The following is a 16,319-nucleotide window of genomic DNA, read 5'->3' as shown; positions in this document are numbered from 1 at the left end:
GTACTCCCGCTGCTTTGTGCAGAGGCAGATGTACACGTCATCTATAGTGCCCGTCTCCTAACCTCCGTCATATTGGAAGAATAACCAACACTGCTTGACACCTGGCATCGTCCCAATACTGCATTGAAGATATGAAAGACGTTATGCGCTCAGTCAACCGTATTGAATGTATCCACACACTGATTTGGTAAAAGGATGTCTGAAAACACCATTGCACATAGAAGGGCTATAAAAGAAATTGGACAAGAGTAAAGAAATGTCACAAAGAGAAGATGCAAGGACACACTGAAATGATATGCAAAGTAACATTTATGCAAATAGGAAGAAATCCTATACACTGAGAAGATAAGTGAGAAGAGATGCAGTAGATGTATATACGCAGAAACTCATGTTAGATGAGACGTATAGAAGCTTGCTGCAGTAGAAAATATAACCCAGGTGAAGCGTTCATGATAAAAAGATGGATGTCGACTTAGTATAAATAGTAAGCAAGGACCCTGAAGGAGAGAGACTGAGGCAGACGAACTGATGGGTGCCGGAAAACAGCTTTGTGAAGGAACAAAAGATCAGATTTGACTTGGTAAAAGGTTGCAGACGAGTGTCTTTAACCTCTTTGCAGTAACCAGATCATTCAGGTGGTCTCCAAGTACCAAACCTAGAACCATATTATTTGGCAGCCTAGTTAAAATGTGTGACAGTGGCTCTCAAATGATGAAACTCCTGAGTTGAACCTACTCGCTGGAACAGTGAGGCCATATAATGTTAAGGAAGTGTTGTGGTTGCCTAGCAGGAGCAAGAAGTAGGTCTACCTGTTAACTCTAGGTAGGTACATATGGGAATGTGCAAATGGGTATATTGGCTGCGTAAACCCGTACCCTCCCAACATCCCACCGAGCATGACAATGACCACTTGGGTGTTACATGTAGAAAAAAACCTAGCTGAAGTAATATAGGGTTTAGTAGTCAGGGGTGATATGTTTGAGGAAGCATGTTTAATACTATTACCTGATCTTTGCACAGATCTGGGCTTGAACAAGGGACATTTTTTATTTTATTGGGAGATAACTGGTAGTGCTTCTCATGTTGCCAGAATAGCCCCACCCCATCCCCCCCATGTAGTCCCCTGCTGGAGGAGCTTTACAAACTTGAAGACGGAGGCTGCCGACCTACACGATTTATAAATTGTTACTTGTAAATGTGATTAAGAAACGGAATCTGCTTAAAATCAAAGATGACTTGGCGTAGGAATTGGGATTAACATTTGAGAGAGAACAATGGCAAATGATATGCTGCAGACTCCTTGTTAATTCATTTATGAATTGAATTGCCCCAGCCAGTACGTCCACAATATGATGGTTTGTACTGGTTCTGTTCAGAATTCAAGACTAGTAAAGTCAATGGTGACTTTACATTCCCTGGGAGACAGTAGTCAGTCCCAGGGTATGGAGTCTATATTGGGGGTCACCGACACCCCTGTGTTACTGCACTGAGGGTGCTGTGTAACATAAATCACAAACACATGAAGCCCTATGGGGTAAAAGACCCCATAGCCCATTAAACACATCTAGATTCAAAGAAACGCACTCAAATCATGTCCAAGAGTGAGGGTAAAAGAGTCTCACTCTTGGCAGGAGAAAAAAATAAACCCCAAAAATCCAGCAAAGCTGCTGGGGGACTCACTAGGCTAGGAAATTCAGCCTAAGCAGAGAATTCTCCCTAACAACCTGGGAATGGGTTTGGGATTTTTTGGGAGGGTGTGCAACATATATGCTATATCTGTGTTTGCTTTTTTTTTCTTAGTAACCGTACATTGATGGATATACGCAACATTATTATTGATGTTAACTTGTTTAAACTTCCATTTTAAAAAATATATAATAATAATGTGGTACATTAATCGTATTAAGGGCTCAAGACCTCGATCTGCACACCCAGCTTTTCACATGCAATATATATAGTAAAGAAGGCAGAGATTGTTAAATGGTTGGAAGCCTATCAATACTGGTAAGATGAAGATGGAGCGAGTAACGAAGAGTGCTCGAGAGAAAGAAAGGACTACAGTCCTATGCCCGGGAGGACCCAGGAAGTTCAAGTTTAAAGGGAAGGACTAGTGTACAGAGAATGTGTGATATCTGTAAATTTCAAAGGAGCAAGAAGGAAGAAGCTGCTGAAACCCATGAGATCCTCAGTCTTGAGGATTCGGCCAGCTGTCAAAAGCTGGAAGCAAGGCGAGGGCTAGAAGTCGGGCCGTGCATGCCTGTGATCTGAAGAAGCAGTGGCGTTACCCAGCAGGAGAGGTGGACTGGGCAGTCCTTGAACGCTGAGAACGCTACAGCATTGGCCCTGTGGAGCCACGAGAACGAACAGGAGGAAGCAGTGCAAGAACCTGCAGGAAGACCCGATGACGCCAGCCTGTAGTGAAGGTAACTGGAGTGGCTGGAGACCTTGTAGCTGGGGGAAAAGGGATACAGATCATTCTCATCCTACTCGTCCTAGTGAATGGTTACTTCAACCTAAGTGAAGAACCCTTAGGGAGCCAATCGACTCGCCCAGTAAACAGATCAGAAATATAGAGGATCACAGCATCCAAACATAAGTGAAGAAAGTAGCAGACACTGCAAGTTGCCCTTAAGGATAAGGGTTAAAGCCCTAAATTGGGAAACCAAGTTACTTTTGCCTAGGAAGAAAAGGGAATACCTGTAGGTGGAAGAGCCCCCTAACAGAATTGAAAACTGATTCTGGTTCTCTTTCCAGTCCTGTTGGACTGACTTGATTTTTTTTTTTTGCGTTCTGTCAAGCACTCTTAGACCTCATTGCCCCTGTCTCAATGCTTTAGAAATAAAATAAATTCAGGAAATCATCAAGACCTATTTAAGGATAGCTTGCTGAAGCTGAGACTTGTCCAGGAGAATATATCAACTGGTGCCAAAACGTATTGCTTCATTTAAAGGCCTTTCTGTAAATCCATTTCTGGAGCTTGTGGATCTGCTTATCACATGCTCTGCATAGTCCGATATCTAGTGGAAGTTGTAGAGTATTACAAGATCCGTTTTCGCAACTCAGACTTAAGTCGACCGGGCGTGTTGGTATTACTATCCCTAGTGTGAGGTGTACTGCACCCATGGCCCTTCACGTGTTAAGGTCCCTCAATATTGCTTTTTTTTCCCGCCACCGAAGTCTGTCGCAAATGTTCTCTTCCAGGATGATGTCTTTAGTTGAAAGTTTACTTGCAGACTCTCTCCTTTATTGTTTGCTTTGCTGCACGGCAAACGGACTGCTCGATGGCTTTCAACGAACAACCTCCTCGTCGACGACGGACTGATCAACCAGATGCGGCCTAGACTGGCCTCTTCGGGCTTTGGCCCATTACACTAGGGAGAGGGGGGGCTCTTCATACTGACCTCTTTAGAGAATGCATATTCTGTCATCCCCTTTTCCTCTTTCTCGCCAATCTGCCCTTATAAAAAAATAATGGAAATAACTCCCTTTAAATTTTGCCCTACCTGCCACCGCAAATTCCCGTGGAAGGACATGCACAGTGTTTACAATTACTGTCTCCCGAGGGATCACCCCGAAAATGTTTGTATCGGCGCACCAAACGCTGGGCCGCTCACTCCATGCAGGCCGAGGCCTACATCGACGTGGCGGAAGTCATGAGTGATGCCCAAGGCGAGCAGGGTTCGTCGGAACCACATGGCGAGCCCCCGACTCCAAGAAGCAGGCCGGCGGCTCTTTGATGAAGACACCCGGCGGGCAGAGCATACACACAAGCACACACACTAAAAACACACCCCACAGCCTACTTCTGACAGCGTTAAAGCCCGCGCGGTATTGACGGAGAAAGAAACCGCTGAAAATGCAGGAGTGTATTAAGAAACACATCAGTGCTTCCCTGCTTAAAGTGAGGGCGCCACAAAAAACAAAATGTTGATGCCCTTGGCTTCGAATAGCAGACAGGCACCATTGTCCCCTCCCGCCCCCATAGTCTCTCAAGGGCTATGCACCAAAAAGATCAAACTCCCTCCCAGGCGACCCCTATAATGTCCGGCTTCCCACCTTCATGCCACTATACACCTGAACAGTTCAATAACATCTTGAGGATGTCTGGTGTTGTGGACTTTATGGACAGACACCCAGACCAACTGTCCAGCCTTAAAGATGCCACACTGTCAGGGGCCTCAGCACAGCAGCCCCCTGCCAAAAAGTCTAGTGTTGAGCCATAGCCTAGCGCCTCTGCTCTAGGCACCCCGGCCTCGACCTACCAAGTCCCCACTCAGGAATTGTACTATAACAAACCCTCAGGGACACATGAACCAGGGTCTCAGGACCTATATAGTCCAGACCAATTTTATGATGACGATAACATTTACATAATCCAGTCACCAGACCACCAGGAGAAGCAGAAAGCGGCATGAGCCGCCAGAAAGGAACACAGAGGATCGGCGGGCGTGGGAGGAAGACCACTGCAAGCCAGAGCGTTCCGATGGAGATAAAGTTATACCGAACACAGTACAAACATGAATTAAGATGAACTATGCATATTGAATACCGAACCGAATACAAACATGAATCTGAGTTGAATCATACATATTGCGTACTGAACTGAATGAAAATTGGCAACTAAGCAGGGTCATGCATATTGAATATAAATTTAATAAAAAACCTTCAAATTAAGCATTCTGAACGCCAAATGGAAATAATTCTATGGGCAACGCAAGTAGCAGATAGCTAAAACCGCAAAGTGCCGAAGTGAAAGTAGCTTATGAAAAAGAGCGCAAGTATGAACAAAAAGGTGGGGCTTGAATCGGACCACCATGAAGTGAACGTTTTATGAATGGATACGGAGGGACAAGACCAAAGTCTGGCAAAGGTGTGTGTGTGTGTGTGTGTGTGACACGGTATGGCAAGGCCAAGAGGCGAACCCCAGAAAGTGTAAAACCACCAATAAAGCTAAGAGGCCAACAAAGAAACTAAGTGAATGTTAATCTGTGCACAGGACAGATGCAGAAGAACCTGTGTGGTCTGATGAGCCCAGGAATCATGGTTGCGCGACTTGTGATGGGTGGACAGTGTGGTCCGACAACTGTGCCTAGACCAGTGACCCCTAAATTGTGCAAGCCAAAGACATTGTGAAATACGAACAAGGAGAAGCTGTGATAATACTATTCAGAAGAAGGGTCGGGTTGACCAAAGGTTGTGTTGAACTTTGATCCAAATACTAGTTGCATTAAAATCTTGGGGAAGGGAACCCTGAGATTTAAGGAACTTCAACTGCTGTCCTGAGGACAGAGCCTCAATATAGGTTTATTTTGAACTGTGTTGCTTAGAACTTGGGGAAGAGAACCCCGAGGATTGTGTGCAACTGCATTGCCTTGAAATAGAGAAGGGTAATATTGAGACTTTTTTGGAACTGTTTTGAACTTGAGGAAGGGGTGCTGAAGAAGCTAGAGGATAGGTTTTTGGACACATACAGACTTTTAAGTTGAGCTCTTTGACTCAGACTTTCCTTAGTTTTGTTCAGGTAGGGAAATCCCACTTTAGCATAGGGCAAGTTAGGCCTTCTACCATCCTCCTTTATTTGAATAAATCGTATTGTTTTGAACTTGGAGTCTGTCTGTCTTGCTTTTTGATGCCTTTAAAGTACACTTTTTTTCCCCTTTGTTAACTTATATTTGCTTAGTTTGTAATTGTTTAATATATATTTTTCAGTATACTTGTTGGGAAAGATTTCTCTCTTTGAAACTTTCCTTCCAAAGTTTCTATGGACCCTCTTTATTTTTGCTTTTGATCATGACCTTTCATTGTGAAGGTAAGTAAAGCCTACAGCTTCACTTCCTCACTTTTGCTCATTTGCTATCAGGAAACATCAGTACTGGGAAACAGTTTCCCTTTTGCGTTCTGTGACTTTTTAACATTGCACACTGCATCTTGCAGTGCAATGGAGATACATTTAGTTCGCCCTAACCTTTTACACTTGGGTATGATATTTGGCTCCTTTATGTGCCTAAAGACAAGCTGGTGGCAGCAGGTACATTTATACAATTTTTGCATTCTTTCGTGCTCACATTCGTCTTTGCTGCGTATGGCTACTAAAAGTGACGAGTGCCTTTTTTAAAACTGCTGTGCCACAAGGTTTTCACATATATTATTTGGCCTTCCTGCTTTGCCAGGCCAGGAAATCCCTTTGTAAGGTCATGCATTTGCCCAGGAAAGCTACTGAGTGAAACCAGTAGTTGTCGCTGATTAGACATCTACTGGCTGTTTGAATGGTGCAGATCCTTGCCATTGGTAGGCTTGGACTTGCCTCCAGCCTGGACTTTTAATAAGAGCACTCATACAGCTATTTCTTCAGATCAGTGTTGGAGCCAAGAAACCCCCATAGAAGAATATTCCAAGAAGAGCCCTGGCATCTCTTCCTGCATATGGCCTGGTGAAGCCCTGGACTACCTGATCTCTGAAGACACTCAGCGGTTCTTCAGCCCTTGCACTATTTGGACCATCTAGTCTCTACGCTTTCTCGAGCATCTAGCCATCCTGAGAATGCTGAAGTGTCCCTGGCCCACCCGGTGCACCGACCAGCTCTTTCATTTGCTACCTTGCCAGAACTGTTACCGTTCCTCGGTTACACTTGTAAAATTGGTAGTCCCTAGTGTGAGAAACCTGAAGGTGTCTCACCCGCTTGTCCCCGGGGATATGTCATCCAGGTAGCCAGAACACGTCCATCGCTTTTGGTTCCAGTTCCTGGGGGTGGGCCTTCGGGGAGTGGAAGTGGGACACCGTATGGCTAGACACACTATCCCCTTCCCTGTAACACCTTTAACCCAGGCTACTTAGGAGCTCAATTCCCCCACTCCCCTTTCCTAACACAAACATTTCCCCATGGACAGCTCACTACAAGAGAAAACTGACTAACCCCTGAGCCGTGTACCTGACATGTCCCAATACAATGGTTGGGCAGGGTCTGCAATTATTGCTGACCATTTAACACACCTGATTTCCATTACACTTCCTCACACGGATAAAAGGCGGAGCATGAAAGCACACTCTGAGCAAAGCGTTAAGCACACGAGGAAGCAGTTCGAAGAGGGCAGTTTAATACAAGGCGAAAGACAGCAAAACCGAAAGGATTGCAAGGAGTGAAGTGCCCTTTACCTTTTCAATGAAAGACTGTTACTTTCATGAACCTTAGAGAATATTAAACGTAAGACCAGGAATCAAGGCTGAAGAATCCTGCATTGTGTGTCAAAGGTACCCAGGGCTCCCTTGCGTCGATAGTCAAGGCAGGGAGAATAGTTTGCCAGCAGGGTACTGTCCTTGTATCCTACAAGAAAGCAGTGCCAGTATCGGCCCAGCCGGTGATTTGGGGAGACCGATACCAGACCGGTCTGTGTTGAAGCCAAGATTGCAAGCAGCAACATTGTATAGTGAAAACTGAAGAGAATGTTGTATGAAGCATATGTGGCAAGCAACGTGAACCCAATTAAACAGATGAGTTATTGAACTTTGAAGCCAAGATAAGATGCCGTAGACAGTGGTCCGGCACCAGGTGGGTGCTCATTCATAAGTCTGTTAAAAATCCAGCTGAAAGGTGGCAAATGTAAAGAGTGATAAAGAATTGTGAAATCTAAGTGGTCCTGCAACGGGTCAAGCAAAACCCTGTGCACAATCGAAACCCTTCGATAGTTGATGGAAAAAGTAATATTGGAAATTGACATTAGTCCGAGCCCGGCAGAGGGAGACTAATTGAACATGGTTTTAAAAGGGAATTGAGCCCAACTGAGGGTGCATCTGAGCTCGGCTGAGGGGGATCCGGGGTGAACCGTGAGCCAGTCGAGAGAATATCCTATGAGAAATTGGATGCATAAATAATTTACGAATATTGTTTTGAGAGGATATGAGCTCGGCTGAGGTGAATGGTGAATTGCCTAAAATATAGGACTTGTGATAATCTGAAACCGGAAAAGAATTGTAGTTTGTCGCATCAGGCCCTCTGAATGAAGAGACTTTGAAAGGCAAAGAGACTTTGGCACTGAAGGCCCTGATGCTAATGATTGAACTATATCCTCATGCTAGAGACTGTGCTAAACTCGAGTGTACCGCCTTGTCCCGTGCTAAAAACTTGGTCAAGGAAGTCAACGGCCTGAGCATCCATATCATTTTGTGAACACGTTTTTCTTTTCGTAACATTGTTTCACACACAATTTGTATTTAGAGGTAAGGATTGGCAATCGGTTTATTAGTATAGGCCCTTTTATTTTGACAAGACCCTACTATGACTGCGTTATCTGATGGCCGTAGCTTGCTCCCATCTGTAGATTTAGGATTGGGTCGTGTTTTTTTTTTCTTTCAAACCCTTGTTAAGTTCAATAAGCACCCTTGAACTGTGGTCATTTGTCTGTCTTATTGTTGATAACCTGTCTTGCTTACAGCAGCTTGTTCCAAATGTTGCCTTCCCTTCGAATATCAGCGTCCCAGCATCAAGGAATCCTGTCCTACAGCAGCTTCTGTGACTGACTGTAAGGGCGTCACCTGCGTTTGGCAACGTCCCTGGAACTCGCCCATCCACCCAGCATCCTGTGAAGTGTCCTTAAGAGGCCTGCATCAGTGTTTCTTTCATTTCTTCGACAGGGGTTGCATCTGTACCTGACCGGAAGAATCCTTGCACCCCCAGTTCCCTGGTACCTCTCAATGGAACCAACAGTGGGAAATCCAACCTCCAGCGATTCCCAGACAATCCACCAAGTCACCTGGGAAAGTCTAAGTCGGGGGTGGGTGAAGTAAACGGAGCGCATCTGTTCCCCTCCTGTCCTCCATTGGATAACCTTGGGAGTAAGTGCCTTTGTCTCCCAAACCTGCCATTCCAGTGCCTTATGGTCGTGTAACTTGGGTAGTAAACCCTGCAATACAAAAGAACTTTTACTTTAGTAAAATTGTTAAAGTATTTTGATCCATCACCAACACAAGAAAATTAGAACTTAACATAATAGAATCAATTCTGGGGAGAAGCATTTGGCTCCCGTGGCATTTGGGTTCAAGGCCCCATTCTTCTTAGGGTTTGGGCTTAAGTTAGGAAATTCACTTGTGATATGGTTCCATCATTGTCTGCACTTGATTTACTTACCTGCTTGCTGAATAAGTTATTTTAATGCATATATGAACATATGGTGAATGCATACATTTAAATAGAAGAATTGTGCAATATTACAATATTACATGTTTTTAATTTTTCAGTATGTGGAGAAGGCCTAGAATAAATTACTGTATTTTTCTACTTGCCTGTCTCAATTGAATTATTTTGTATTATATTGTGTGGACTCATTGAGTGCCCCTAAACCCACTCACTCCTGAGAATAGCCTTGACTGCTCTCCATTACTAATTGATTTGGGTTTTGGCTAACCTTACAGAGCTCCCTATTCACTATAACTAGGGTGCCCTCCTAAAATATGTCGATTAGGCCAGATTCTAGACGTCCATCTTAACACTTGTACGTGTATTGTGATTTCGTTGGTTACCTATTGGGACTAACTGTACCTATCCACTAGCACATGCATTTCCCTGAGTGGAGCCATTTTTACCCCCTTAGTGTGATTTTTGCTCAATTTTGTGGATGGTCTAGTTGTACTTTTAAGGAAATCTTTCCACAGCTCTCTAGTGAGGTTGAGAAACCATCCACTCGAAGGCCTTTTTAGAACTCAACCCATTGTAAATGTTTGTAAATGTTTGCTTGAATTAGTTTCTATGTCTGCATAGTCTACTGCGAGCTAGTCATACATATGTGCTAACCTTCTGTTAAATAATACTTCTGACGCTCTGTTCATATTCATACTCCTGTTTTGAGAAATGTTTACATCCATCACAATACCTTTAAATCAATATGCACGCTGTTGTAAAACCTTTTTATGGATTTATTTTTTCTAGACCTACCGGAGGGTGCAATCAAAGGCTTATGCAAGCTATTCTGCCTAACACTGCATCGATACAGGTGAGTGATGATTCCACTCTTTGTATTTGTATTTATTTTATTTATAAAGCGCAGCCAGGCCCGGGAGCATACAGGCGCGTAAGTTAGATCTGGTTACATTTGAGTGCAGTAAACAAGGGTTACATTACAGTTACATGCTTAGTATTACAGATACATACATAGTCTAAAATAAATACATTAATTACATAATGTGCCGTCAGCATTCAGTCGTTCTGGGATCTGGAAGGTTAGGCTGTCAGAGTCCATGTTGTGAAGCCAATGCTTCGTGTTGCGTTTGAATAGGTTAAATGAGGGTTCTGACCTAAGGAGCGCGGGGAGTGTGTTCCATAGTTTAGAAGCTTGTACGGGGAAGCTAGCTCCACCCGAGTTATGGAGTTTGAATCTCGGTATGGACATAGTGTTAGCTTGTGCTGCTCTAAATGGTCTTGATGATGTATGTTGGTTGGTGAGGTAGGCTGGTGCAAGGTTGGCCCTGGCTTTGTGTGTGAGGGCCAGCGTTTTGAGGGATATTCTGTGCTCTACTGGGAGCCAGTGTAGTTTGCGTCTAGTCTCAGAAATATGCGACTTTTTAGGGATGCTGAGGGCAGCCCTGATGGCATTATTTTGAATTACTTGCAGTTTGTTGATATTTTTGTGGCTAGTGCCTAAGTAAAGGGCATTACAATAGTCTATTTTGGACAGGACTAATGCTCTAGCAAGAGTAATGCAATTGGGTGAGGAGATGAACGGCCTACATGCAGTGATCAATTTGCAAGTGTAGGCGGCTGCTGATGCTACTGCATTAGTTTGTTTGGAAAAGGATAAGGTGGCATCAATGTAGATACCAAGGGTTTTAGTGTTTGAAACGGGGATGAGAACCATCTATAGTGAAAGATTTGAAGGCAGAGTTAAGATTTTTAAGTTTGGCGTGAGTGCCAAGGATGATCAGCTCCGTTTTTTCGTCATTGAGACAGTCCATGATGTGCCATCCATGCTTGTATTACTGAGTATATTTCATTGAGGGTTTTGCTGTCTGTTTCATAGTTACCCGAGATAGCAATGAGTATCTGGGTGTCATCCGCATAATTAGTATACGTGACACCCAGATAGTCTAGGATATCAAAGAGGGGCTTTGTGAATACATTATAAAGCGTCGGGGCCACACACGAGCCTTGCGGGACTCCACAAGGTACTGGTGAAGGTTCAGCAGAATCAGTGGGAGCAAAGACCCTCATGGTTCTGTTCGCCAAAAAGGAACTGATCCAAGCAGTGGCTGCGTCTGAAAAGTGTGCTGCAGTTTTCAAGTGGTGACAAAGTGTTTGGTGGTTAACCAAATCAAAATCTGCTGACCGGTCAAGCAGTAAGAGGAGTGCAAGTTTGCCATTGTCTTTCCAGATTTGGATCTGGGTAGTGAGATCTATTAATGCAGTTGCCGTGCCGTGCCGTGTCTGGGTCGGAAGCCGGATTGCCTTAGTCGCAGGAGATTGTTCGATTCTAGGTAGTGTAGGGGAGGACTGGTCCAAGAGACCCCCCCTCGCCTACATCTTCTCCCCAGGTGAGGGCTATGGCTCATTGGGCGTCCACTCATGCCACCCGGGCCCAGGTGGTGGAGGGTTCACCTGCTGAAGACATTGCCCACACGTATTGATTGCCCACATGTATTGAATTTAGCTAGGCCCAGAAACCATTTTGTCCATCAAAGATGGTGTGAGCTCAGCGCACTGTAGCACGGCCCCCACCCTCAGAGAGTTTCAATTATCCCTGTCGCCGCAGCACCCTGGCAGATCCGCTGTGAGCGCGTTCCCACGAACCAGACGGACATGAGCTAGCATAAAAAACTAACACTAACATTTCGCCTTCCACAATGTATTACTGCTCCCAGCATGACCCGGTCAGCGAGGCCTGGGCAATGGGGAGAACTGTAGAATGGCCGTCCAATGAAAGCAGAAAAATACCCAAGTATGAATGCCAAAAACTACTAGTAATACGTGTCCCCTCTCCACAAAACTACTGCTACTAAAGAAACCTGTAAAATTGTGTAATGATTGTGGAAACGCATGCTTACATGACACCAGCAATATAAGGACCCACACCCCGGTCCCGTGCCATAACTGAACTAATGCTGCTAGAATGCAGGGGAGAATGAATGCAACTATACATAAGGCTCGTGTGAAAGACGCGTGCAAATGCGCCCGTCATGTGTATATGTCTAAGCCCTTATATGTCATTACCGCCACGCACGGTGGTCGGTCTCGATCTTTATGCTCCCCGAACTACACTACTACCTCATATAACGAAAATGTGTATGTATATAACTAAATGCTGTAGTTGTTAACATGTAATGTACTAGTAAGGTGCTCAGACTGGCTATATTCGAGAGACATGTAGTTACGTTGAAATGTATGCTTTCAAGTGATCCAAAAGACTATTATAAGAATGTTTAAATGTGTATAATATTCTCACCTAAAAGTCGGCAACACACGAGAAAAATACCTTTGTGAATATGTGCAAGGCCATTTCCCCTCCCACCCTGTGAAGTCTGCCAAACCAGAGAGCTGAGGCCTGCGCTGCGCTGCACCACCTCCCCCAACTAGGCTGGAGCCGCTTCAAAGATTTGTAGTCCCCTCTGCAACACCCAAGGCCACAGCCTGCCACCTGCATTATTTACAGCCAAGCAGTAAACCTCCGCTCGAATACACAGATCGAAAGGCGCCCCCTCGTAAACCCCACAACCCACCGGATCACCTTAGACTTATGACCCTGTGCAATGAAGACACCCAATACTGTGGTAACATACAGCGGCCCATTCATAATCACTTCTAACGAGACAGAAAAACATGTACCGCCCGTCCCATGCACAGAGACTTAGCCCCACGACCTATGGTACCAGTCAAACAGGACACTGGTAACCATGCACTGATGAATCACCATCAAACCCCCTCACAAGGTGCATTCCTCCTGTGTTGCATTAACCTGTAGAATAACCTATTGATAGATTTACTAAAGAAGATAACATTGCAATGACTGAATGACTGCGGTGTGCATGGCATAGGGCAAATAAGTCAGGAAAAGACCTTCATCTCTGACACCGGCCACACTGGCACAACATTTAATTTTGGAGAAGCGCTAGAGGAGGGCTTCTCTTCGTTTTAGTTTTGTCCAAGCCCAGGTCAACCTCTGTGGCATCCCTCCATTTGCAGCATCTCTACTTTTTTTCATATTCAATTTAGCTACACTTCTCCATCAGAGCGCTAACACTGTTTCTAAGGTTGAAAAAGTCTTTCTCAACACTGGCACAACAACACCGCCCGGATGAACTCGGCTGCCATGCCAGGCCCAGCCCAACCCACGAGGCTGACCAGTGACGTCCTCCAGCAAAGGCCAACCACATCGCAGCAGCACCTATAGCTAGTCATCGCCACCCAATCCCATTGAACTTGTGCCCCTTATAGTATGTAGGTTCTGATGACGTGTTTTGTAAATATATACGCCTGTCTTTGCTATTGTCAGACAGAGCGCTCTCGGAGTTTGCAGAGTTCTTTGCATGCCCTATTCTGATTGATAAACTCCCATTTACGCTCACCCGCACTCTGTCTTGGCCTTATTCCCATCCTAGGAGAGTCCTTCATTGTCTCTCATTGCGGGGAGGATCGTGCTGGTTGGGGACGCTTGCCTTCAGTGGTGACCCCGACATGATTTTTATTATTTCCTGAACCTATAGCTACCGTCCCCTTTTGGCACGAGAATCTCCGGTCGAAAAGGGATACGCACGGTGGGCCGGCTCCAGAAGGCTGCCCGCCAACGGCGACCGGTACGCTTAGAATTGCGCACTCAACAGACAGAGGGTACGGGATCCCGGTTGAAAAATCCCCTTTGAGTACCGCTCGCCGGAGCCGGGGCTGACTGTTGAGCGGACGGCGACACTGCCTGGACGGACCCAGTTTCGGAGACTATCGGTTCAAGACGGGCACGTGAGTATTGAGTGCGAGCGATCCTAAAGGGAGGGGAGGAGGAAAATTAGGACAGGGAACGAGGAGGGGTAGACAAAAGAGGGGGGCGCGCAGGTCCACTAAGGGCTACCTTAGACTTTCTTTACTCTTTTCTTTGCATATGGCCATTAGGATTAAGAAGTGAATAAGAGATAAAAGTGACGGGAACCTAGCTCCGAAAGGGGGTGGAAGGCGGCGCCGCGTAGTGCTATCTTGACTAGTACTGGGAATATATGAAGAAGTGGACAATAAGTTAAAAGTGTCTGGCAAAGGGGGACACGGAGAATACATTAGTGACTGCTACTCTTTTCTATTCTTTTCTTCAGGGTTGGGGGTAAGAACAAAAGTGAGATTAGTTTGAAACCACAGAGATAAAATAAGAGACAGGGAATCCCACTGTAAGAGTGAGGATCAAATCTATAAATATATATATATATATATATATATATATATATATATATATATATATATATATATATATATATATATATATATATATATATATATATATATATATGTGCATACACATATCTGAATAAGACGACAGGGACAGCCGACCAGGGAGGAAAGGGAGGGCAAAGTGAGTTGTGAATAGTGTTACAGAGAGGTGTGCGCACACCGTATGTGTTGAGAAATAATGTGGTGTTGTGGGTGTGTAAAGTTGTCGTAAATGTATAACCAGTGAGTGGTCATGGTAAGTGTGGCCGGACAAAGCTTCGTGGAGGTAAAAATAATAAGGAAGTGAGTGTGTACCTTTTCTGATTTCTGGGTTAACATTGTCGATATCACCGATGGTTTGCTTTTGTATGTGCCCCTCCCCAAAAGAAAATAGAATAGAGACTGTCCACAGTCATTCTCATTGTGTGCGGGAAGCGGGAGGAATACAAGAAGCGCCCACTATCAAATAACACATAGAATACGAGGACTCCGTTAGTGATACGGTCACATTGTTATTTTGGGATACACAGGGACACACAGGTACCAGGAGAGCCCAAAGTATGGGGGCGGAAACACCCTTATCACATATTTGCAAGAACCTACCGGGGTACGCCGAGCAAATTAAAAAATATCATGACCAATGGGTCACAGAGTTAAAGGGAGAGGGGTTGCCCCAGATATGGCCTGAGGGGGGGTTGTTTGATAAGTGTCCTAGATATGGTAGCCACATGCATTTGTTTGAAATACAAGGGAAAGCAGTTGCATAATAGGAGAGAAATATTAGATCTATGGAGGTTATTTGAAGAGGTACCACCACCTAAAGCACAAAGTAAATCCTAACCTACCATCCACCACTGACAATCCACTAATGATACAGAAAGATGCTAAAGAATTGCCAAATGTAGAGCCATCAATAGAGGTAATAAGCTTATACCCGATATTGAACAAGCCTGTGCCCGCAGAAGGGTACAGTGACCCCACGTATGTACCTCCTCCGACAACTACCACACCATACCGGCCAACAGCACCCTCGCCATACAAAAGTACCAGGGAGCGAGCCCAGACAAGTACACAAAGAGTGGACATAGAAAAGCTAACATGATTTACAATCAAGACTCTCGATAGCGAAAAATGAGCTCTCAAGGATAAAAGACATATGCGAACAAACAGCACTTAATGCAGCCAGATCAGGGCGCACATCCAGAGCGCCCAGCGAGAATAGAACACTTGAAGACGGTTGGAAAAAAGGTGAGATACTGTTCAGAATTGAGGAGGAACCAACATGAATAATAGAAGTAGGGACAAGAGAGGGAGGTAATGATAATGGAGAAAAGCCTATAGGGGACAGAGAGGAACTGCTATGCGATATAAGGGACGATTTAGAAGAAAGCGACAGGTTGAGCATGGCAATGGGAGGGGGAAGTGAAGGAGTGGACGGTGCATGTTCAATAAGAAAACTGGATGATGAGTGGACAGGGCGATTAAGGAACAGGGTGGGAACAATGGCCTCATTGGGAACAACAGGAGTAAAGACGGGAACAGATACAGCGGTGAAAGGAAAATTACAGCTCCCGCTGATACATGGGGGAGGAGGGAGGCCGAATTACATCCCATGGGCTCAGATGGACAAGGCTAATTTATTAAAGTTATTGCCCCCGTTGTCGGGAGGGGCGAGCAAGTGGATATATGCCTTTGAAAAACACACTGCTGGGGTACCCCTAGCAATAGGAGATGTGAAGAGCTTGCTTGTATCAGCAGTGGGGGATCAGGCTGATAGAGTGTGGGTCAAGGTCGGTTTCCCGGGAATAACATTAGACGGCGACCGCCATGACGGGGCCTCCTTTAACACAGTGCGTGCAAGGGTGTGGGATGCCTTGCGGGAAACGTTTCCAGACACACCAGACTTACAGTCAGTAATGCAGTGTACAAT

The 16,319-nt window shown here is 45.0% G+C and overlaps 1 protein-coding gene across 1 annotated transcript in view; it reads left to right on the top strand.

Annotated features, from left to right (window-relative positions):
* GCN1 (GCN1 activator of EIF2AK4) overlaps positions 1-16,319 on the top strand; it is a 1,783,851-nt gene that overhangs the window by 84,987 nt on the left and 1,682,545 nt on the right. Inside the window, exon 3 of the mRNA XM_069619734.1 lies at positions 9,920-9,983. Coding sequence (XP_069475835.1) covers positions 9,920-9,983 — 64 coding nt within the window. The remainder of the gene's footprint in view (positions 1-9,919; positions 9,984-16,319) is intronic.

This window comes from Ambystoma mexicanum, chromosome 10, assembly GCF_040938575.1.
Source record: "Ambystoma mexicanum isolate Mex_15411 chromosome 10, UKY_AmexF1_1, whole genome shotgun sequence".
Classification (NCBI taxonomy): domain Eukaryota; kingdom Metazoa; phylum Chordata; class Amphibia; order Caudata; family Ambystomatidae; genus Ambystoma; species Ambystoma mexicanum.
Note: the sequence above shows the minus strand (reverse complement) of the source record. Positions and strands in the feature narration are given on the sequence as shown.